This window comes from Tachyglossus aculeatus, chromosome 27 (genome assembly GCF_015852505.1).
Source record: "Tachyglossus aculeatus isolate mTacAcu1 chromosome 27, mTacAcu1.pri, whole genome shotgun sequence".
Taxonomy (NCBI): Eukaryota; Metazoa; Chordata; class Mammalia; order Monotremata; family Tachyglossidae; genus Tachyglossus; species Tachyglossus aculeatus.
Genome location: NC_052092.1, coordinates 6,173,369 through 6,195,376, shown reverse-complemented (window position 1 = coordinate 6,195,376; position 22,008 = coordinate 6,173,369). Strand labels below are relative to the sequence as shown.

General features: G+C 57.4%; 1 protein-coding gene across 2 annotated transcripts in view; it reads right to left on the bottom strand.

Annotated features, from left to right (window-relative positions):
• Nucleotides 1-22,008, bottom strand: part of TSPAN9 (tetraspanin 9) — a 44,973-nt gene that overhangs the window by 7,644 nt on the left and 15,321 nt on the right. For both annotated transcript variants that reach the window (XM_038768006.1, XM_038768004.1), the window contains exon 3: nucleotides 15,789-15,868. In XM_038768006.1, the coding sequence (XP_038623934.1) occupies nucleotides 15,789-15,851 (63 nt within the window). In that variant the 5' untranslated portion in view covers nucleotides 15,852-15,868. The remainder of the gene's footprint in view (nucleotides 1-15,788; nucleotides 15,869-22,008) is intronic.

Here is a 22,008-nt window from a genome sequence, read left to right as displayed (position 1 = left end):
ATTTGGACTCAGCCTGAGCCGGTCTGGACCAGAGGGTGACAGCGTCCGGGGGAGGGGGTCATGGAACACAGAGGGGCACAGAGTCCGGGGGGAGAGGGTCATGGAACACAGAGGGGCACAGCACCCCCAAGGCTAGTGAGGGAGATCCAGGTCTTGCTCTCTCTCCCTTTCCCTCTCCTCTTCCCACCTTTTCCCTCCTGAGACCCTTACCAAAAGCAAGATGCCAACCGCTGAACAGCCCGGGCAGCAGCCAGTGGAGGGGGGGGGGGGAGGGACAGATGGAAAATTGGGTGCCTTGTGGGGGCAGGGAGGGGGACAGAAGCCTCGGGAGGTGGGGAGGGCTGGGAGGCAGAGGTTGTCTCTCCTCTGCATCGGTCAATGCTCAGTTCACAGTGCTGTGCACACAGCAAGCGCTCAATAAATACGATTGATTGATTGATTCACTACTGCTACCCAACCACTACTTGGCACTGCCCCCACCCCTGATCCCCATCAGCTCCAGGACCTGCTCAGTCCTGCTCTGCAGCTCTCACAGACACTTGCACCCCGAGGCACCAGGCACCACGCACATATACACTTACACTTATGCCCTCGCACTTGTGCACACAGGCACACACACATACACACCCACACACACCCCTCTTGAGCTGACCTCCCCCTACACCCATCCCGCTCCAAAGGCGGCGGCTTTGGCAGTTGGGCAGTCACATTCCCAGGCTTCTCTGGACCCACGCCCAGGAAAGAGAGCTGGCGCTGACTAGGGAGCCGGGGTCACCCTCTCCCCGGGAGCACGGGGCCCTGACTGCCCCCGAGGGCGGCACTCTGCCCTCACCTCAACCCCCCCACCCCCTGGCCCAAGCCCCATTGCTGGGCTCCTTGCCTCCCAGCCCGGGGCCACTGGGAAATGTCCCCCAGTGCCTGCCACCCAAAGCCCAGGAGGATGGGCTGCCATCGGGCATGGAGCCAAGGGGCCCCTTGGCTGCTTTCCTGGTGGCTGGCAAGCAAAGGGTGAGTCAGCTGCAGAGCGTGGCAATGAGCCACAAGCCTCACAGGCCGTTCGCCTTGGCTCACCAGCCGGGAAAGGGACCCAAGGACCACAGAGGGCCTCGGAGCATGGGGAGCCTTGGAGCAGGGAGGGCCTTGGAGCCCAGGGGACCTTGGAGCAGGGAGGGGCTCAGAGCCCGGGGACCTTGGAAACCTTGGAACACAGGGGCCTCAGAGCACAGGTTCCACAGAGCAGAGGGACCACGGAGCCTGGAGGCCTAGGAGCCCCAGGGTCGGTCACAGGGCCTCTGATGACAGAGCCAGCTCTGAGACCCGGCTGGACCCAGCTGATATTCGTGTCTCTGAACACCTGACCGGAGGGAGCGAGGTCACAGAAGGACGGGGAGTCAGAGGGGCCTGATCCCGGCTGGGCTCTTCGTTCATACCCCTTGGCTCACACTTCTTGCCCCTCCTGGCCTTAGTTTCCTCCTCAGGACAACGGAGCCTGTAACTAAGGGTCAGCCTCTTTGGGGGCCCACTAACTCCCTCCATAGGGGACATGTTTGGAGGGGACCTGTAGCCCAGAAAATCAGGAAGTTCTTTCCAAGGTCTAACCTCAGTCCCTCCTGCGGCAACGGGGAAGTCCTCCCACCTCATCCTGACCACAAAGGGCACCGGCCGCAGCTGCTCACCGCATAGATTTGTAGATCGGTGCTGGTCCGGTGCTCTTACCACCACCACTCCCTCCTGCCTTCTGGTCTCCAATCTCGGGAGCCCAAGCCCCAGCTCCTGGAAATGCCAGAGACAGCCTTGCCCCTTCCAGTGTGCCAACAAGGGCTCAGGAAAACCCCGGAGCGCTGCCCCTGGAATGGGGCAGAGTCACTCTGGCATGGGGCACAGTGTCATGCTGGCACAGATTAATGGGCTCACAATGGCATGGGGGCACAGGTTCACAGTGGCACAAGTCCATGGGCTCACACTGGCATGGGGACACAGACTAACGCTGGCACTGACTCCAGCTGGCGCAGACCCTGGGCTCGAGGATTTACTAGGTGTCCCTGCCCATAGCGCTTGTGCCAGCCCCGCCCCCTGCTACCCCCCAGCAGGGACCCTGCCCCTGGCGGGCATTCCCCAACCACACAGGGCTGCATCAGAACACTCCTCCCTTTGCCTTTTTTGGGGGAGGGAGCTGGGCCTGGAATGATCCTCCTCATCCACCTAGGCGCCCCTCCCCACCCCCCAACTTCTCCTATGTTCCTTGATCCCTCCCCATCACTCTCTCATCCCCCCGATCTGGCTCTGGACACCACCACCCCTCCTAGTAAATGTGTGCACACACACACGGACTTCCCCAAAGCACTCTTCCCAAGTGAATGAGCCCACATCCTCCTTCTTCAAATGGGAAGATTGAGGACAGTGAACTCTCCTGGAGTCCCCACCTACCTCCTGGGACAGTGCCTGGCTGGCCACCCTTCAGCAGCAGCCAAAAGCCGGATTGGCCTGGCCTGGCTGGGAAATGGGCAGGGAGCCAGCCAACGGTCCTGGGAGGTGAGGTCAGGGGGTGGGGGGCGCTCGGAGGCCCGGGGGGGCCGGGGCAGGACTATTTCCGGACATGCCCATCCTCGCTAACGTGGATTCCTGTCTACTGAGGATCAGCTCCTGTCATAAGCCGCTCTGACGGCTAGATCCGGCTCTTAGGGGCCTGAGGGAGCTTTGGGGAAGGGGTGTAGGGGGGCTTTATTGGGGAGGGGTGGGGCTAAGTGAGAGTGGGACCATGTGAAGGGGTGGGGCCGGCAGGGGGAGGACAGAGCCAGGACCGGAAAGGATCAAATGTCCAGGAGGCAGGAACTAGGGGATGGACGCTTGCATTCTTCCTAGGGGTCCGGCCCAGAGCTTTGTCCGCAGTGGGCACCCAGCCAAGGGCTCTGCCCACAGGTGTGAAATACACGATGGTAATTCATCCTCTCTATCAGACCACAGGACTGAGCGTTAGGTCGCGAAAGCCACCCACATCAAGGCACAAGCAATGGTGATTCTTCGGATTTAAGGTGCTCACGCAGCTCCCCGGCTCCTACCTATTCTCGCTTTGCTCCCACTACAACCCAGCCCACATACGTTGCTCCTCTAACACCAATCTACTCACTGTGCCTGGATCTTGTCTCTGGCCTTCAACCCCTGCTCACGCCCTACCTCCCCCTTCCTATTCTACAAGCCACCACTCCTCCCTCCTTCAAATTCCTACTAAAAATCTCATCTCCAGGAAGCCTTTCCTGACAAACTTCTCATCTCTCTCCTCCATCCTCTCTCCCGCATCACCTATACACTTGGGTCTGTACCCTCTAAGCACTTGGGTACTCAACCTCCACCCCGACTCCGACCCTCTCTGAGCCTCATGATCCCTGCCTGTGGAAAGGGACAAGAACCTCAGCCACTCCCCGACCTGTCTTCACTCCAAGGCCAGCCCAAGTTGACAGGCTACAAGCCCACGGCCCGGGGACCAGGACCGAGGCCAGAGTCATCCAAAAAAGCAATGAGAGCCTAGGGATGCTTAGGGGTGTTGGGTGAAGAGGGAGGGAGTGGCGGGGGAAGGACAGGACTGGCATGATGGGGGAGGGGGAGATTGGCAGGGGAACCCAAGCCGCCAGGCTGTGAGCAGGGCAGGAGAGAGAGGCAGGAAAGGGGCAGGGAAGAGAGAAGGGTGGTCCCTGGCCTCCAAAGAGAGGTGGGGGGTTCCTCTCTGTCCACTCCCTGTCCCCGCGAAAGACCCTCCCGCGGCAGTGGCCGGAGGAATCCCGGGCGCGCGACCAGCCCAGGGCCTCCGGGAAACCCGAGCTGGGGACCATCTGAGAGTCACCGCGGCCCCGGACGGACCGGCGCCCGAGCCGGACATCATCTGCTCCGCAGGCCAGCTGAGCGTCCCCACCCCCGGGGCTGGGAAGAGAAGGGGGTGGGGGCGCTCAACTGAGACCAAATGACACCCGGAACCCGGAGCGGCCGGTCGGCAGGCATCGCTTCATTTCTCGGTCTTGTTCCATAGGTATAATTCCCTCTAATCATCACACAGGCAGAGGAAGGGAGCCTTTTAGATAAAGAGCCCCACGGGGAATGGGGACCGGGTCCTCTAAACTTGTTGTGGGCAGGGAATATTATGTCCGTTATATTTCTATGTTGTACTTTCCCAAGCGCTTAGTACAGTGCTCTGCACATAGTAAGCACTCAGTAAGTACCACTGATTGATTTCCCACCTGGGTGTTCTCACAGCGCTTAATGCAGTGCTCTGCACACAGTAAGCGTTTAATGAATACTACCTTTACTCCTAAGAGGGAGGGAGGAAGGAAGGGAAGACACCCTAATTCTATGTCTATAATCAATCTATCAATTGTATTTGAGCACTTACTGTGTGCAGAGTACAGTACTAAGCACTTGGGAGAATACAAAACAACAGTTGGTAGACGTGTTCCTGCCCACAAGAAGCTTACAGTCCAGAGGGAGGAACTCTGAGTCTACTCCAGCCTCACTAGCTGCACGCCACCATGGTTTAGTGGAAATAGCCCAGGCCTGAGAATCTGGAGTCCTGTGTTCTAATCCCTGTTCCGCCACTAATCTGCTGGGTGACCTTGGATAAATCACTTAACTTCTCTGGGCCTCAGTTTCCTAATCTGTAAAATGGGATTCCCCCTCTTAGACTGTGAGCCCCTGTGTTGAACGGGGACTGTGTCCAAACTGATTATCCTGCACTGACCCCAGAGCTCAGTACAGTGCTTGGCACATACTAAGCATTTAACCAATACCAAACCCCTCTCACACACCTCAAATCCCTCCCCTTTTCCCCCAGATCCACCAGAGCTCAGCCCTTCCCACCTTCAAAGCCCTGCTAAAACTCAACCAACTCCCGTCTGCCCTTTCTAATTCCTTCAGGTGCCTCACATAGGTAATAATAATAGTAGTAATAGTAATAATAGTAGTATTCGTTAAGCGCTTACTCTGTGTCAAGCACTGTACTAAGCCATGGGTTAGATAATAATGATGGCATTTATTAAGCGCTTACTATGTGCAAAGCACTGTTCTAAGCACAGGGGAGGTTACAAGGTGATCAGGTTGTCCCTCGGGGGGGCTCACAGTCTTAATCCCCATTTCACAGATGAGGTAACAGGCCCAGAGAAGTGAAGTGACTTGCCCAAAGTCACACAGCTGACAATTGGTGGAGCTGGGATTTGAACCCATGACCTCTGACTCCAAAGCCCGGGCTCTTTTCCACTGAGCCACGCTGCTTCTCTACAAGATAATCAGGTGACACTTGGAGCTCAAAGATTAAATAGGGTATTGAATCTCCATTTTGCCAATGAGGGAACTGAGGTACAGAGAAGTCCTCATTTATCTCTATCTGCCTTCCCTCGGACTTTGCGTTCACAAAAATGTGACTGAACAATCCATGTGCTAATTCGGATTCCACGGTTTGGTAGCATTTTTGCTTCCCCGTAAGGGGGCATCTCCCTGTGGATGGGAGATGGGCCTCGTACCTCTGTTGTGTTTCCCGAGTGCCCAGTTCAGTGCCCCGCAACCAGCAGCCCTGCTCAGATGAGGGGCAGCGCTAGGTGTACGGGATGAGGGCCAGCGGGAGCAGGGGGAGGTGACGGCAGCGCCATTCTTTGGGCAAAGCCTCACAAACTGGGTGATCATTCCTCAACACAGCCATTTTTCATTTGTAAGAGAAACAGGTGGGCATCAAACCGTCAAGGCCTGCTGAAGCCGTCAAAAGCTCACAACAAATGAATGGGTGGGGGTCACCAGGCCAATCAGCCCCCCGCCTGATCCTCACCATTCCCCAGGTCCCCAAGATCCCCAAAGTGTGTAGGTGCAGGCAGGCAGGGGAGATGGGATAGCGGCGGGTTTGGCTACCAGAGGGTGTTCCTACTGTGCCCCCCCACCGCAACCCCACCCCACCTAATCAGCCACAGAGAAGAACAGTAATAATAATTGTGGTATTAGTAAGCTCTTACTATGTGCCAGGCACTTTACTGAGCTTTGGGGTAGATGCAAGCTAATCGGATTGGACACACTCCCCCGTCCCACTTGGGGCTCACAGTCTTAATCTTCATTTTACAGACAAGGACACTGAGGCACAGAGTAGTGAAGTGATTTGCCCAAGGTCACACAGCAGACAAATGGTTGAGTTGGAATTAGTTCCCAGGTCCTCTGACTCCAGGCCCGTGCTCTTCATGTGAAGAGTCTACGCGTCATCACCCGGTAGCCTGCCCTGTGAACCTGATGCCGACGGGCTTTTCTTGATGGTCAGGACTTGTTCTCTGCAGATTCGGGTCCTGTATGGCTTTAGAAGTCTGAAGTTTTCTCACCCCTGCCGTCAGCAGAAGCATCTGAAGCAGCAGAATCGAACTACCCAGTGATCTGCTAAGTGCAGTTCAGTGAGAAGTTAGCTGGCATAATTCATCTTCTAAACTGTGAGCCCGCTGTTGGGTAGGGACCGCCTCTATATGTTGCCAACTTGTACTTCCCAAGCGCTTAGTACAGTGCTCTGCACACAGTAAGCGCTCAATAAATACGAATGAATGAATGAATGCTCTTTCCACTAGGCCATGCTGCTTCTCTTGAGGGGAGAGGGGAGGTAAGAGATGAAGGAGGAGATTGGAGGGGAGAGAGGGCGGGGAAGGAGAAGGAAGGGGGAAGGGGCGGCCCACAGGGCTGCCTTCTGTCGAGCAGCGGGCACAGCCGCCACCTAGGGCAGAGGTACCAGGGTGACCAAGCGGCTACTGATTCGGACTGACAGCAGCCCACGCGGCCACTCGCTCACTCACCTCCCGTCGCCGACCCGGCTGCAAAATCCTCTGAAGCTTTCAGAGGTCATCGTGTCCATCCCTCAGCCTCCTGGCCAGCTGGTGCCTAAACTAACCCCCGGCACCCTCCAGGATCTACGGGGTCTCCGAGAGTGTATGGGAATGCATGTGTTGCGTCTGTGTCAGTGTGTGGGGGCAGTGGGTATGTATGTGCATTGTGAGCTGTGTGTAGGTTGTGAATAGTGTGAGTATTCGCAGAATGTGCCATGTATGTAGGGTGTGTATGTGCAATGCGTTAACTGTGCTGTATGTAGACAGAGAGCAGTGAGTATGTGCAGTGTGTTACTCTTCTACTACAACCCAGCATGCACACTTTGCTCCTCTAATGCTAACCTTCTCACTGTGCCTCTATCTCCTCTATCTTGCCGCCAATCCCTCGCCCACGTCTGGCCTCTGGCCTGGAATGCCCTCCCTCCTCAAATCCAACATACAATTACTTTCCCCTCTTTCAAAGCCTTATTGAAGGCTCATCTCCTTTAAGAGGCCTTCCCTGACTAAGCCCCCCCTTTCCTCTTCTCCCGCTCCCTTCTGCGTTGCCCTGACTTGTTCCCATTGTTCATCCCCTCTCCCAGTCCCACATTTATGTACGTATCCGTCATTTATTTATTTATATTAATGTTTGTCTCCCCCCAACTTCTAGACTGCAAACTCGTCGTGGGCAGGGAATGTGTCTTTTTCTGTATTGTATTCTCCCAAGCGTTCACTACAGTGCTTTGTACCCCATAAGCGCTCAATACATGTGATTGAATGAATGAATGAATATGTAGGGTGCTTTTGGTGTGTATGCATAAGTGCAGTGTATGTGTGTTGTGTGTAGGCAGTAAGCAGAGTTAGTAATCTTTTTATGGTAGGTAAGTGCTTACTATGTGCCAGACATTGGGGTATACACAAACTAAAAAAATAGGACAGTTTTAATCCCCAATTTTATAGGTAACTGAGGCACAGAGAAGTTAAGTGACTTGCCCAAGGTCAAACAGCAGGAAAGTGGCAGAGCTAGGATTAGAACCCAGGTCCTTCTGACTCCCACGCCCATGCTACAGCTACTAGGCAATGCTGCTTCTCAATTTGCAGTATATATAGTGCGTGAGTATGTGAGTGTGTGTAGGTAGGGTGCAGTGCGTGTAGGTTGTGCATGGTGTGTAGTTGGGAAGAGGGGATATATCAGGTTGGCTGGGGGATAGGTGGGTGGAGGGGATGCTCCGGGGCCTGGGCTGAGAGGGTATCTTGCAGGGAAGGTGCGGGTATGTGTGTATGTGTGTGTGTGCGTGCGGGGGGCGGGGGTAGGGAAGGGGTTAGAGAGAATTCCGGGCTCTACCAGCGGATCAGCGAACCCGAGTTCCAAGTCACTCGACCGGGGCTGCGGAGCGGGAGGAGTCCAGGAACTGAAGTCAGAGGAGATGGGGAACAGCGTGCTGCCTGCGTGCGGTGGGGGGCATTGGGGGAGAGAGGGGAGGGGGAATCACAGGAGAGTGCAGGAGTCGGAGAGCATGCGGGGAGGAGTAGGGAAGAGCAGAATGGGGGAAGGGAGAAGAGGATGGGCGCGGGAAGGGGGAGGAGGACCCCCACACTGCACGTGTCTCCCGGAAGGCAGAATTGGAACAATCGTAATTAGGATTCTGACACCACATGCCTCGGCTCCCAGGCTTCCAGCTCTGAGCGGTGCGGTACGGTATGGTGCACTCCCACACTCCCGCGTTTGCCTAATACAGGAGTCCACGCCATTGTGGGGTGGGAGTGCCACTGGGGGCTGCTGCCACCCGCCTCCCCTCCACTGCAGCTCCTCTGGGCCCCAGGGGCCAGGTTGGTAGCCAGGGACGAGAGGGGGCAGGGGACAGGCCCGGGGTCACACAGCACATCCCAGGACCGGCCCTAATGGCCCAAGTCAGAAGAGACCCAGCCCACCTCCCAGGGCCAGCCCTGCTCTGGGCCTCAGTTTCCTCCTTCATAAGTGGGGGATGAGACCCTGTCCCTCTCGCTGAGCCAGTGAGCCCCAGCCTGACTAACTCTCTGGATCCCACCCATCCCTCAGCACAAAGTGCTGGACAGATAGGGAAGCAGCATGGTCTAGTGGAAAGAGCACCGGCCTGGGTGTCAGAGGATATGGCTTCTAATCCCAACTCTGCCACATGTCTGCTGGGTGACCTTGGGCAAGTCACTCCACTTCTCTGTGCCTCAGTTACATCACCTGTAAAATGGGGATTAAACCTGAGTCCCACCTGGGATAGGGACTGGGTCCAACCTGATTACCTTGTATCTACCTCAGTGCTTAGAACAGTGCTTGGCACTTAGATGCCACAATTATTATTATTACAGTAACAAAGCTCTCGGCAGCAGGAAACAAGGCCGGCGCCCCTCCTGTGTGCCCCCGCCCCCCTCTGTGCCCAGCCAAGTCTGGAGAGGGCCAGAGCCCCGGGCTCTGAGCTCAGCCCTGCCCAGCCCAGCCCTGCCACAGGGGTATGCGGCCGGTGGGAGGCCTTAAAGGATAGGACAGACGCAGGGGCGTCTGCAAGGCTGAGCATCACTGACCTGACACCAGTCACCAAGGATCCAGCCCGGCCCATCAAGCCTGCCGGGACCATCTGTCCCCGGGCAGTCGGGTGGGGATGGGGAGCGGGGGGGGCCACAAAGCTGCAGCTCTTTGGGGACCTCGGACCCCTGCACACTCGCCCGCTTGCTGCTGCCCGGGGACCCTCGGAGAACTGCCCCTACGGTCAATGCCTCTTCGATGAAGCTCCCCCCACTTCACCCAGGCGCCCCGGGCAGCTCCAGAAGAGCCCACATTGGCATTCTTAGATGGTCCTTTCTACCCACCATTCTTGTACATTACACAGGTCTGCTCAATGGAGCACATCCGGTTCCCTATTCATCCCGACACAGTTGGGCCTAGTGGAAATAGCATGGGCCTGGGGGTCAGAGGACCTGGATTCTAATCTCCTTTCTACCACTCACCTGCTGGGTGACCTCAGACAAGTCAGTTAACTTCTCTGTGCCTCAGTTTCCTCATCTGTACAATAGGGATTCAATATCTATTTTCTCTCTCCCTTAGACTGTGAGCCTCAGTGTGAACCTGGGACTGTTCCAACCTGATTATCTTGAGTTCAGTGTGAGTACTAGTGTGAGTTCAGCATATACTACATCTTCAGTACCAGTGTGAGTTCAGCACTTAAATACAATTATTATTGTTGTTATTTACACCTGGCAGACTGCCACCTTCCTTAGCTTCAAAGCACTACTAAAATCACATCTCCTCCAGGAAGCCTTCCAAACTTATCTCATCTCCACACTTACAATAGCTGTGCGACCTTGGGAAAGTCATCCAACCTCTCTGGGCTTCAGTTTCCCCTTCTGCAAAACCTGGGAAGGTAGAGAGTGAGGGACTGGACTCAGGAACGCAGGGAACGTTAGGGTCTCCCCCAGACTGGCATTTGAGGAAGGGGCTCATCTTTCAGATTCTGGGACAGGGGTGGAGTTGGGGTGGGAAAGGGGAGGGAGGGAGAGAAGCAGGTGTCCACCCAAGGAAGGCCAGCTGAGTGGCCACCAGGGAGGGGCACACTACCCCCCCCCCCCCAACCCCCTGGCAGGGCAACAGAGGCCCGGTCAGACCCTCAGCCCTGCTGGGACACAGGGGACCATCAGGCAGACTGACCCAAAGCTAATTCTCCACCCAGGTGCTGGGGGGCACTGAGACGACCACCCCCCTTCTTCAAGTTCACCAGAGAGTTGGGGGGTAAGGGGCCACCCCCCACCTGCCAGCCTCCCTGGTCTAGAAGCTGGAGGAATGAGGGAGGTGGAAGGGAAAGAGGGACCAGGGGACAGGGGCAAGTGGGCCGTTCTGAGCTTCTAGAAACCAGGAGGGCAGCTCCGGCCTGCCAAGCCGGGTTATTTTGGGGCTTTGTGCTGATGGAACGGACAGCCTGGTCCTTCCTCTCGCTCCCTCCCCCCGCCAGCCCCCCTAGACACCCAGGACCTAAAATAAAAGCCTCAGGTCACCCCCAACAGCTCCTTGGCTCCTGCCAGGATCGGGGAGGGAGGGGCTGGGGGAGGGGGCAGTGAGGCTGCAGAGTTGGAAGAGGAGAAGCAACTTGACTACTGCAGCCTCCTTGCTGACCTCCCTGCCTCCTGTCTCTCCCCACTCCAGTCCATATTTCACTCTGCTGCCTGGGTTGGTTTAAAAAAAAAAATTCGGTCCACATATCCCCACTCTTCATGATGGATGGATGGTTGGTGTTGTCAATCCATCACCGCATGAAACGGAAGTACCTCACCATCGACTTCAAAGCACTCAATTATCCTTCTCCCTCTTGCCTCATCTCACTGATTTCCTACTCTCTCAGCCCGCACACTCTGCTTCTATAACACCACCAACCTACTGACTGTACCTCCATCTCAACAAGCTCGCCGACGAACCCTTGCCATCCTTGGGTCTGTAACTCCCTCACCCTTCTCCTCTGACAGTCCACCCCACTTTCAAAACTCTCCTAAATTCACATCTCTTCCCAGAAGCCTTCTCCCACTAAGCCCTCATTTCCCCTACTCCCTCTCTCTCCTGCATTACTTATGCAGTTGGATCTGCCCCCTTTAAGCACTTGATATCCACTTCACCCCCAGACCCACAGCATTTATGTACAGATCGGTAATTTACTCTAATGGCTGCCTCCCTTTCTAGACTGTAAGCTTCTTGAGGGCAGGGATCACATCTACTATTGTGCTCTCCCAAGCGCTCAGAACAGTGAACTGTTCACAGTAAGTGCTCAATAGATACCACTGATTGAGGGGCAGGGGTGGAGCAGACAGGCACCTCAGCGCCCACCTCCCCTGATTCCTGGAAAATGCCCCAAGCTATGACCACAGGAGCAGCCTGTAGGCAGGCTAGGAACAGACTCCTCCCATGGTTCACAAGCAGGAGGCCCAGCACCCAAACAAGGCAAACTTAGTCCAGTGCTCTGCTCACAGTATGAGTTCAATCAGTACCACTGACTGACTGATTGATCCTAGAGTGACACATCCCCCTTCATCTTCTCCCCACTCCACCCTCACTGGGCGGCAGATTATCCTGCATATAATCCGAGCCTGTGAGGAGGATTCAGAAGGGTTCTCTCTCTCTCTCTGTCGACAGGTTTAGCCCTGTGTTAAGGCTTCCCACTGGGGATGACCAGCATGTGGTGATGCCCCCCCACCCCCCACCCCCAGCCTGGTTCAGCAGCTGGGAGAGACCAGGATTTGGGGGAGGGTAACTGTGGAGTGGTAAGTGGTGCTCCTGAAATCTGCCTTGCCCTGTGTAACGCACTCAGGGCACCTCGGACACGCCCAGGTTCAGCGGGAGCCCTGGCCAGAATCTGCGGCCTCTTCTCCCGGACAGACTGACCACAGCCCCTTGGGCTTCCCAGGAATCGGCAAGGCAGACCATCCCCTCCCTTCATCCTCTCCCCAGCCCCGGACAGGTGGGGGAGAGAATGACTCTTCCAATGCTGACCTGGAACTCACTGCTTTCCCCATGCTCAAATCACACCTCCTCCAGGATGTCTTCCCTCATTAATCAATCGCTCCTCTCCCCACTCTTATTTCTACACAGTAAATCCCTCTGCTAGATTGTAAACTCGCTCCTAGATAGCAATGATGGTGTCTGCTAATGTGATAATAGTGGTATTTGTTAAGTGCTTACTATGTGACAAGCGCTGTACTGGGAGGGATTCAAGATAATCAGGTCAGGCAGTTCTTTTCCCACACAAGGTTCAAGGCTAAAGGGGAGGAAGAACAAATACTGAACCCCCATTTTACAGATGAGGAAACTAGGGAACAGAGAAGTTAAGTCACTTGTGCAAAGTCACATAGCAGGTAAGTGGCAGAGTCAGGGTTAGACCCTCTCACTCTCCGGCCCACTGCTCTTTCCACTAGGCAACACTGGTCCTGGCACTACTGCTCGTACTCTCCCAAGTGATTAGTACAGTGTTCTGCATACAACCGGCGCTCAATAAATGACAGATAAAAGATGGGGAGGTCGCAGGGATGGCGAGAAAGGGACATCAGGGGCTGAAAGAGGGAGGGTGGGGAACAGGTCTCTGTGGCTGTGGCCCCCTACCTCCCTGTACAGGGGAAGGGGCCCTAAGCTTCCTTAGTTCCGTCTGGTTCAGACGTTATAATCTCCCAGAGAAACGGGACAGATGGCAGGACCGCCCAGCCTGGGTCAGCGAAAATCTCGGAGGAGAAAAGCACAGGAGGCCAGGCGGGGTGGGGAGAAGGGCTGCTTCAAGAGGCACCAGGTGCCCCGCAATGAAGTGGGCACAGCAGTGGGCAACCAGTGGCCAGAGAAGTGAGGGGCTACCACACCACCACCCCCAGGGAGAAGCCACGGACCAGTGGGTTGCGGGGGTAGCGGGGATTGGGCGCAAGCCTGAGTCACAGGATTCCAGCAGTGCAATGAAGGGCCTCTCCTGGGGTCCAGGTGGAGGAGAGGGGGGCAGGGTTGGGAGCCTCACCACTATAGATTCCCTCAACGGAGGAGGCAGGAGACATAAAGACACTCCAGGCTGGTCACTCCAGGCTGGTCTACGGGAGCCGGCTGTTAGCTCGGGGGCGCTCAACTGGAGACAGTCACTCCAGGGGCTGGGTGACTCCGGGCCAGTGCAGGGCTTCTCTGGATCTTGGGGTCTGCCACAGAGCTGGGACCAGCCCTGAGGAGTTCCCAAACCAGATCTCCAGTACCCAGGCTGCTGTCTGAGATCCCCAAGCTCTGAGCAGGGAGGTGGGGGTGGTGAGGAAGGTGGGGGGGAACACAATCACTAGACTCCCCGACGAGATCATCATGATCACCATAATTGTGGTATCTGTTAAATGCTCACTAATTGGCCGGCACTGTCCTAAGCACTGCGGTAGATAAATGACAATCAGATCGGACACAGTCCTCGTCCCACTTGGAGCTCACGGCCTCAGTAGGATGGAAAACAGCTACTGAATTCCCATTTTACAGATGAGTTAACTGAAGCACAGGGAAGTGAACTGTCCAAGGCCACCCAGCAGGCAGAAGCATAGAGAAGTGAAGTGACTTGTTCAAGGCCACCCACCAGGAAGGTGGCAGAGCTGGGATTAGAAGCCGTGGCCTTGGACACGCAGACCCAGGCTCTTTCCGACAGGCCATATCCGCTTCCAGGCTCTCCGCCACCCCTCCTGGGCTCCAGGCCCGCTCTCTCCAGTTCACTCCCTTTGTTCCTCCTAAGCCAACCTCTTCCCCATCCCCGACTCTCGCCTCCCCTGCTTCTGTCCCCTCGCTCATGCTGCTTCCCCAGCCAGGAGCTCCCTCCCCTTCCGCAGCTTGCCCCCATGGTGAAACCCCAACTCCTCCAACAAGCCCCATGAGGAGTACAAACCCCTCAGCCAGAGCCGAAGTCTGTGGATCCATTCACCCCTGCCCTCAGCACTTCCACTGGTCCGTTTATTCAATTGCACATTTTCAATTTTCTATTTTGATCACTCTAGTCGGGAATATTTCCACCTGTCTTCTCGCTTAGAGCGGACGCTCTTCGTGGGCAGGGAACATGCCTCTTATCCATGCTGTACTTTCCCAAGTGCTCAGTAGGGAACACGTCACCCTGCGGACACTCGGTAGGGAGCACCACACTCCAGGAGAGCTCAGTAAATGCCGAAGTATCCCAGAAGGTCCCGGAGGGTGTGAGGGTCTCAGGGAGAGGAAGCGTCAAGCTCAGATGCTACTTCTCACCAAAAGCTGGGGTGGAGGGACTGTGAAAGTGCTCAGGGTGAGGGCCCTCGCTCCCCTCCCCACCAGAAGGCACCAGGAGTAGATCCCCACAGTCAGGACCTGGGGTGGGGGGTGTTCCCTGCCCCTCACCCATACCAAGGGGACAAGCTTTCTCCCTTCCCCCACTTACCAGGGAGAAAAGTGGGTCAGAGCAGAGAAGCTGGCAGAGACCCAAGGCTTCACTGTGGGGGTAAGAGGGGCGTGCCAGCCGATACTCTCCCCCGGGTGACCCTCCTGCCCGTCCCCTGCCAAAACTGGGTACTGACCGACTTTCTCTGTCCCTGACCTTGTGTGGGCGCTTGGGGTGGGGGGGGGGGGGTCGTATGGACGGCACAACTGGCCCTTTAAATCCTCTCTCTCTCTCTCTCTCTCAAACATTTCTGGGCCCTCCCTGTTCCCCCCTCCCCCGGGACACTGCTCCACCCCCAGGATGGGCACGAGTGACCCCAGCAACAGGCTGTACCGCCTATCATCCTGGCATCAAAACCTGAACCCGTCCCCCACAAGCCCAAGCCAGTGTAAGCCCCCCAAGAGTGTCACTCCCCCTGTCCCACACGGGCCCCCAGCTCCGACCCCCCCCACAGTCCGACTCTGCCTCTTCTTCCGTCCCATGGCTCGCTGGCCTTCCCAGCCAACGCTGCGGCCCCGAAAGCGGCCAGACCGCTCCTCTGGATGCCGGACACAGTCCCCGATCACCCCCACCCACCCGGCCGCCCAGGCCCCAGTTCACAGCCTAGAGGGGTAGGCTGAAAACTTTCCCAGGCCGAGGAGAGGGGGAAGGAGGGGTTGGGGGAGGGAAGGAGAGGGGAGAGATAGAGGGGGGCGATGGGGGTGGGGGACAGGGCAGGAAGGGGGAGAGGAGGCAATGGGGCGTGGCTCACTGGTAAGAGCACGGGCTTTGGAGTCAGAGTTCATGGGTCCAAATCCCGGCTCTGCCAATTGTCAGCTGTGTGACTTTGGGCAAGTCACTTAACTTCTCTGTGCCTCAGTTACCTCCTCTGTAAAATGGGGGTGAAGACGGTGAGCCCCACGTGGGACAACCTCCCCAGTGCTTAGAACAGTGCTTTACACATAGTAAGCGCTTAATAAATGCTATTTTAAAAAATGTGGGGGGCGGGCAGGAGGGGACAATTGCGGGCAGGGCAGGACAGGGCAGGGCAGGGCAGGGCAGGGCAGGGCAGGGCAGGGGGAGCACTCACCCAGAAGAGCAGGTTGAAGAGGAACATGCTGTATTTGAGGCAGCAGAGGCAGCCCCGGGCCATGCTGCACCTCCGGAACTCTAGGAGCAAAGCGAAGGACAGGTCCAGGTAGAGCACCACGAACCGGCCGCTGCCCCGGCCGCTGCCCCGGCCGCCGGTGCCGGTGGACTGGGCCGCCTTGAGCCCTCCGGGCTCCGGCCCCCGGGCCCCGGCCGGGCCGTAGAAGGCTCCGGCGGAGAAGGCTCGGCCGCAGGGTCGGCCGGGCCGGGGGGCGGAGGAGGAGGCGGAGGCGGAGGCGGAGGCGGAGGCGGAGGGGGCGGGGGCGGCCCGGCTCCGGTCCGAGTCCCCGCTGTCCAGGGACGGGCTGCGGCGGCCGGACGAGGCGGCGCTACTGGGCGTCCGCATGGCGACGGGGCAGTGCGGCGGGGCCGGGCGGACCGACGGGGGGCATCGCTCGGGGGCCCCGGACACACGCTCGGCCCCCTGCGGGGGGCGGCCCGCTCCGCCTCGGCTCGGCTCGGCTCGGCCCGGCCCGGCCCGGCCCGGCCCCGGGCGCTCCCACACGCCGCCCCTCCGGCCACCGACCCTCCCGCCCTGCTCGCCCTCCTCCTCCTCCTCCCCGGCTGGCTGACTCGCTGAGCGGCGGCCGGCGCTCTGAGATCAGCGGCAGCTGCTGGGCATTCCCTCGGAGAGCCCTGACCTCACTACCGTACCGCCCCCCGCACTGCCCCGCCTCCTTTCCCTTCCCCCCATCCCGCTCCCTCCTCCCCTTCCCCCATCCCGCTCCCTCCTCCCCTCCTCCCCCATCCCGCTCCCTCCTCCCCTTCCCCCCCATCCCGCTCCCTCCTCTCCGCCCCCCGACCCCCCATCAGGGCCCCGCCTCCTGCTCCATCCCGGCCCGCTTCTCCCTGGCTCCCCCCAGCACTCTGAGGATGGCGGGGGTGGGGTGGGGGTGTCTGCCCCCCAATACCTCTAAGGGTAATAACGATAATAACAGTATTTGTTACTATTAATAATGATGATGATGATGATGATAGCATTTGTTAAACGCTATGTGCCAAGCACTGTTCTAAGCACTGGGGTAGACACAAGAACAGTGCTTCGCACATAGTTAGCCCTTAACAAATGCCATCATTATTATTATTATACACGGCAATCAGGTTGTCCCACAGGGGGCTCACAGTCTTCATCCCCATTTTACAGGTGACGGAACTGAGGCACAGACATTAAGTGACTTGCCCAAAGTCACCCAGCTGATAAGTGGCAGAGCCGGAATTAGAACCCACGACCTCTGACTCCCAAGCCCGGGCTCTTTCCACTAAGCCACACTGCTTCTCTACCATTCATTCATTCAATAGTATTTATTGTGCACTTACTGCATGCAGAGCACTGTGCTAAGCACTTGGGAAGTACAAGTCGGAAACATATAGAGATGGTCCCTATCCAACAACGGGATCACAGTCTACCAGTGTTAAGTGCTTATTATGTACCAGGCACTGTACTAAGCGCTGGGGTGGGCACAAGCAAATCGGGTTGGACACAGTCCCTGACCCACATAGGGAGTCTCAATCCCCGTTTCGCAGATGAGAAACCTGAGGCACAGAGGTGTTAAGTGACTTGCCCAAAGTCACCCAGCAGACAAGTGGCAGAGCAGGGATTAGAACCCATGACCTTCTGATTCCCAGGCCTGTGCTCTAACACTGTACCATACTGCTTCTCTATCAGGGCTGCCCCCATTGTGACCCGCTGGCAGGGGGGTGGGCACAGCAGGACAGGGCTGGAACCTCTAGGAATGTCACAGGCTCCTGAACTTGACAAGCCGGAAGAGGAGGGAGCACTGGGGTTTTGGTGGGGCTGGGGGCGGTTGGGGGAAGTCAAGGAACTTGGTCCTGGCCAGGTCCGTTGGTGATGAGAGCCCGGGTAGTGGCTGGGAGATCATCATTTTACACACACGCACAATATGTGCACACATTTGACATGCACAAATGTATACCTTGCACACATACACAAAAATGCTCGGTTTTGTTGAGTGCTCACCTTGTGCCAAGCACTGTGATACAAGGTAATCAGGTTGAACACAGTCCCTGTCCCAAATGAGGATCACAGTCTAAATCGGAAGGAGAACAGGTACTGAATCCCTATTTCACAGATGAGAAACCTGAGGCACAGAGGAGTTAAGTGACTTGCCCAAGTTCACCCAGCAGGCAAGTGGCAAAGCCAGGATTAGAACCCAGGGCCTCAGACTCTTAGGCCCCGGGCTCTTTCCACGAGGCCGCTCACCACTCCCACCCACCCTCGTGCTCCTGCAGTCCCACTCGTGCCCAACATGGTCCCCCAGGGTGACTGAGTCCCACCCTGACAGGAAGCACTGAGCTCTGCGCTCTGGTCAGGGCACATCGGGTCAGGGCACACTATCAGCTTAGGGCCCCAACCTCTCTCCCTCCACCGAAGAGATGCCCCAACTCCAGCTCCTGGCTCTCAGCTCCATGGGGGACTTCAAGCCGGGCACCTAAACCCATTCCCAGCCTCAGTTTCCTCACCTTTCTCCCCTCCCCATTTGGAGCAAACCCAAGCTACCGGATGCCCAGCCAGAAGCTGCGGGTTAGGAGCGTGTGATTGGCGGAAATACGTGGTCTGCAGAGGCAACTCTACCCTCCGCTCTCCCCAGACCCAAGGTGCAGGTGTCTGCAGGTTAGCAGCCTACCTTAACCCGCAAGCCTGGCGTAAGGAAGCAACTCCGGCTTGTGGGCTTGTGCGGTGCGGTACGGGACAGGGGTAGTGTGGGGCGGGGTGGGGAAGGGGAGGGTCCTGCGGCAGCCCCGAGAACCGCAATAAGCTGATTGCTTTCGCAGATGCCTCCCCGGGCCCCCCAGACCTCCCCGCAGTCGGGTACTGGGCTTTGGTTTCTCAAGAAGAAATGAAGTGAGTGCAGGATTCCCCAAGGGAGGACTCTCAGCTGCAGCATCTTCCTACAGCGGACAGTCATCCAGAGAGCAGAAAATGACCAACTCTTGCCCTCTCCCTTCCTTCTTCCTCCTTTTCTCCCTCCCACCTCCCCAGTCTCCAGAGTCCAGGGGTACGGTGGAAGACGGGGGTCTCTGCCAGGTGCTCCCCAGACCTCCTCTCAGCCGGGTACTGGGCTTTGGTTTTTCAAGAAGAAATGAAGTGAGTGCAGGGTTCCCCAAGGGAGGACTCTCAGCTGCAGCATCTTCCTGCAGCGGACAGTCATCCGGAGAGCAGAAAATGACCAACTCTTGCTCTCTCGCTTCCTTCTCCCTCCTTTTCTCCCTCCCACCTCCCCAGTCCCCAGAGTCCAGGGGTATGGTGGAAGGCGGGGGTCTCTGCCAGGTCTCTGCATGAGCGTGCACAGACGCACGCGTGCGCGCACACACACACACACACACACACACACACACACACAGAGTCAGAATGGCTCATCCTCAGTCCTGTCCCCGCCCACCATGGGTTTGGGGATGGAGGACCATCCTCCTCCCTTTCACCCCGCACAGGGCCTGAAGACTATGGCCTGACTCCCAGCAGCAGAACGATCTCTCCCAGGGGGAGTGGGGTGGCAGACCAACTGACAAATGTGGCGGGGTTGGGCGGGTGTCCGGTCACTCCTCGGCCCGGGGTCCGGCCGGGCGTTCCTGCCTGCCGAAGGGGATGGAAACCCAAGCGGGCTCTGCTAAACCGGAACCGAGAATTTAACTAAGCCAGCCCCCTGCTTCGGGGTTCCTCAGCTGCTCCTTGCCCCTTTCTCTACCCGAAAGTCCAGCCTGAGGTTCAGCACTGGACACAGCGTAGTCAATCATATTTATTGAGTGCTTACTGTGCACAGAGCATTGTACTAAGCGCTAGGGAGAGTACAAAATAATACCACAGACACATTCCCTGCCCATAATGAGTTTACAGTCTAAAGGGGGAGGCAGAAATTAATATAAATAAATTACAGATATGGACATGAGTGAGTTTGTTGTGGGCAGGGAATGTGTCTGCCATTATACTGTATTCTCCCAAATGCTTGGTACAGTGGTTTGCACACAGTATGCGCTCAATAAGTACGATTGAATGAATAAGTGTTGTGGGGCTGGGAAGAGGGATAAACACAGGGCAACGCAGGAGGAAGTGGGAGAAGAAGAAAGGAGGGCTTAGTCAGGGAAGACCTCTGGGAGGAGGGCTCAGCACCTCACAGCAGAGCAGGAAATGACACTAGTCTCCCTCTTGGGCCCCATCCCCAGGAACTCGGGGTGTCTTTCCCATTTAAAGGGGATTTACACCAGGGGGTGTCCTAGGGGTTACCCCTGACCTGAGCCCCTGTGCTAGGTCACTCGCCTCAGTCCCCCATCCCATCCCCTCAGTCCCCCATCCCCTCAGGGAGGCCCACGAGATCACTCAGTCCAGCCCCGCTTGGCCAGAACCCATGCCCAACGCCTGCCCTCTCTATATTCCAGCTCTTGCCCCTGCCATGGTGAAGGGGCTGTGGCTGCAGAGAGCTGAGGGGTCACAGGACCCTCCTGGCAGGCAGAGGTCAGGTCAGCGCCAGACAGGGTCAGAGGTGCTCCTAGAGTGAGTTCGCCCATCCCCCTGCCTCCTGTCCAGGTGGCCCATATGGGCAAAAGAGACAGTCATTACTCGTCATGAGAAGCAGCGTGGCTCAGTGGAAAGAGCACAGGCTTTGGAGTCAGAGGTCATGGTTTCAAATCCCAGCTCTGCCATTTGCCAGCTGTGTGACTTTGGACAAGTCACTTAACTTCTCTGTGCCTCAGTTACCTCATCTGTAAAATGGGGATTAAGACTGTGAGCCCCCCATGGGGCAATCTGATCACCTTGTAACCTCCCCAGCGCTTAGAACAGTGCTCTGCGCACAGTAAGTGCTTAATAAATACTATCATTATTATTATTACTCCACAATATAAGAAGTTCACCAGTGTCTAACCTCACCCTCTCTGGCTTCTCCCTCAGCCCGCTCACTCCTGCTCAAACACCTAGAGGGCTTCGTCCACCTTCACCTCTGACCCTTCCCCTAACCCAACCTTAAAGGTTCCTGGCCTATTTCCTCCTGGGATGTGGGGCACATCCGCACATTCACACGCTCACCAACATATGCACACATGCCCTCTTCCTCCCGGCCCCTGACCCCCTCGGGCCCCAGAGGAGTGAGGGGAGGAGGTGGGGGGTGCACAGGATGGATTGCACAGCTGTCTGCTGCCAGATCGGGAGGCCCTAGGGGAGGCCCAAGAGGGAGGAAAAGCTGGAGATATTTCCCCACAGATCTGTGCCGAGTGAGACTCCGGGAGGAATATTTTTGGGCGCCTCCAGGGGCTCGGCTTCACTTCCGCTAGTGCTCAGTCTGAGGCGCCACCGGCCCCGGCCCCATCACTACCTGTCCGTCAGCGTGCCTCCATCCGGGAGCCCTCCACACCCCCACGACAGGAGAAGCCTATGTCCGTCAGTCTGCCCGTCCAAGTCCCCTCCTTCCCCTGGCCTCTTCAGCCTCTCGGCCGGCCCCTCACGGCTACTGGTTACCACGCGGTTACCGTACTCTTCCGCCTACAAGTCGCACGGTACTGACAACGAGCAGAAGTGATTTGGGACGGAGGTGGTCCGGAGGGCATGTGGGGGTGGAGAGTTGCCTTGCTTGGCCCATGACTCCATCTGGGCTGTTCTGTCAGTCCAGGGCTTTGCCAAGGGGCAGAGCACCAGGAGATTAACGCTTCTGGGCACAGATCCGGGAACGAGGCTTGGACTGCTCTCCTGGGGAATGCAGAGAGACCGGGCTGGGGGTGAAGGGGGTGGCAGGGGTGCAAAGAGATGGGCTGGGTGGGTGGGTGAAGGGGGTGACAGGGGTATAGGAAGATGAGTTGGTGGTGAAGGAGGCATAATGAGAAGGGACTGGCAGTGAAGAGGGTGGCAAGGGTTCCAGGAAGATGGGTTGGAGGTAGAGGAGGCATATAGGGATGGGGCTGGGGGATGAAAAGAGTGACAGGATTGCAGTTAAATGGAGGGAGCGTAGAGGGCAGGGTTGGAGGTGTAGGAGGTGTGGAGGGATGGGGTTGGGGGGAAGAGGGTGGCAGGGAGGTTGGAATACAGGTTGGGGGGAGGAAGGGGCAGACCAAAGGGCTGGAAGGGGAGCGGGGGGCCGGTGCCTGGTGGGGGGGGTGCTCCCACAGCAAGTAGCCCCAAGCCCGGCCCCACGTTCTGACCTGGCAGCCCGATCCGG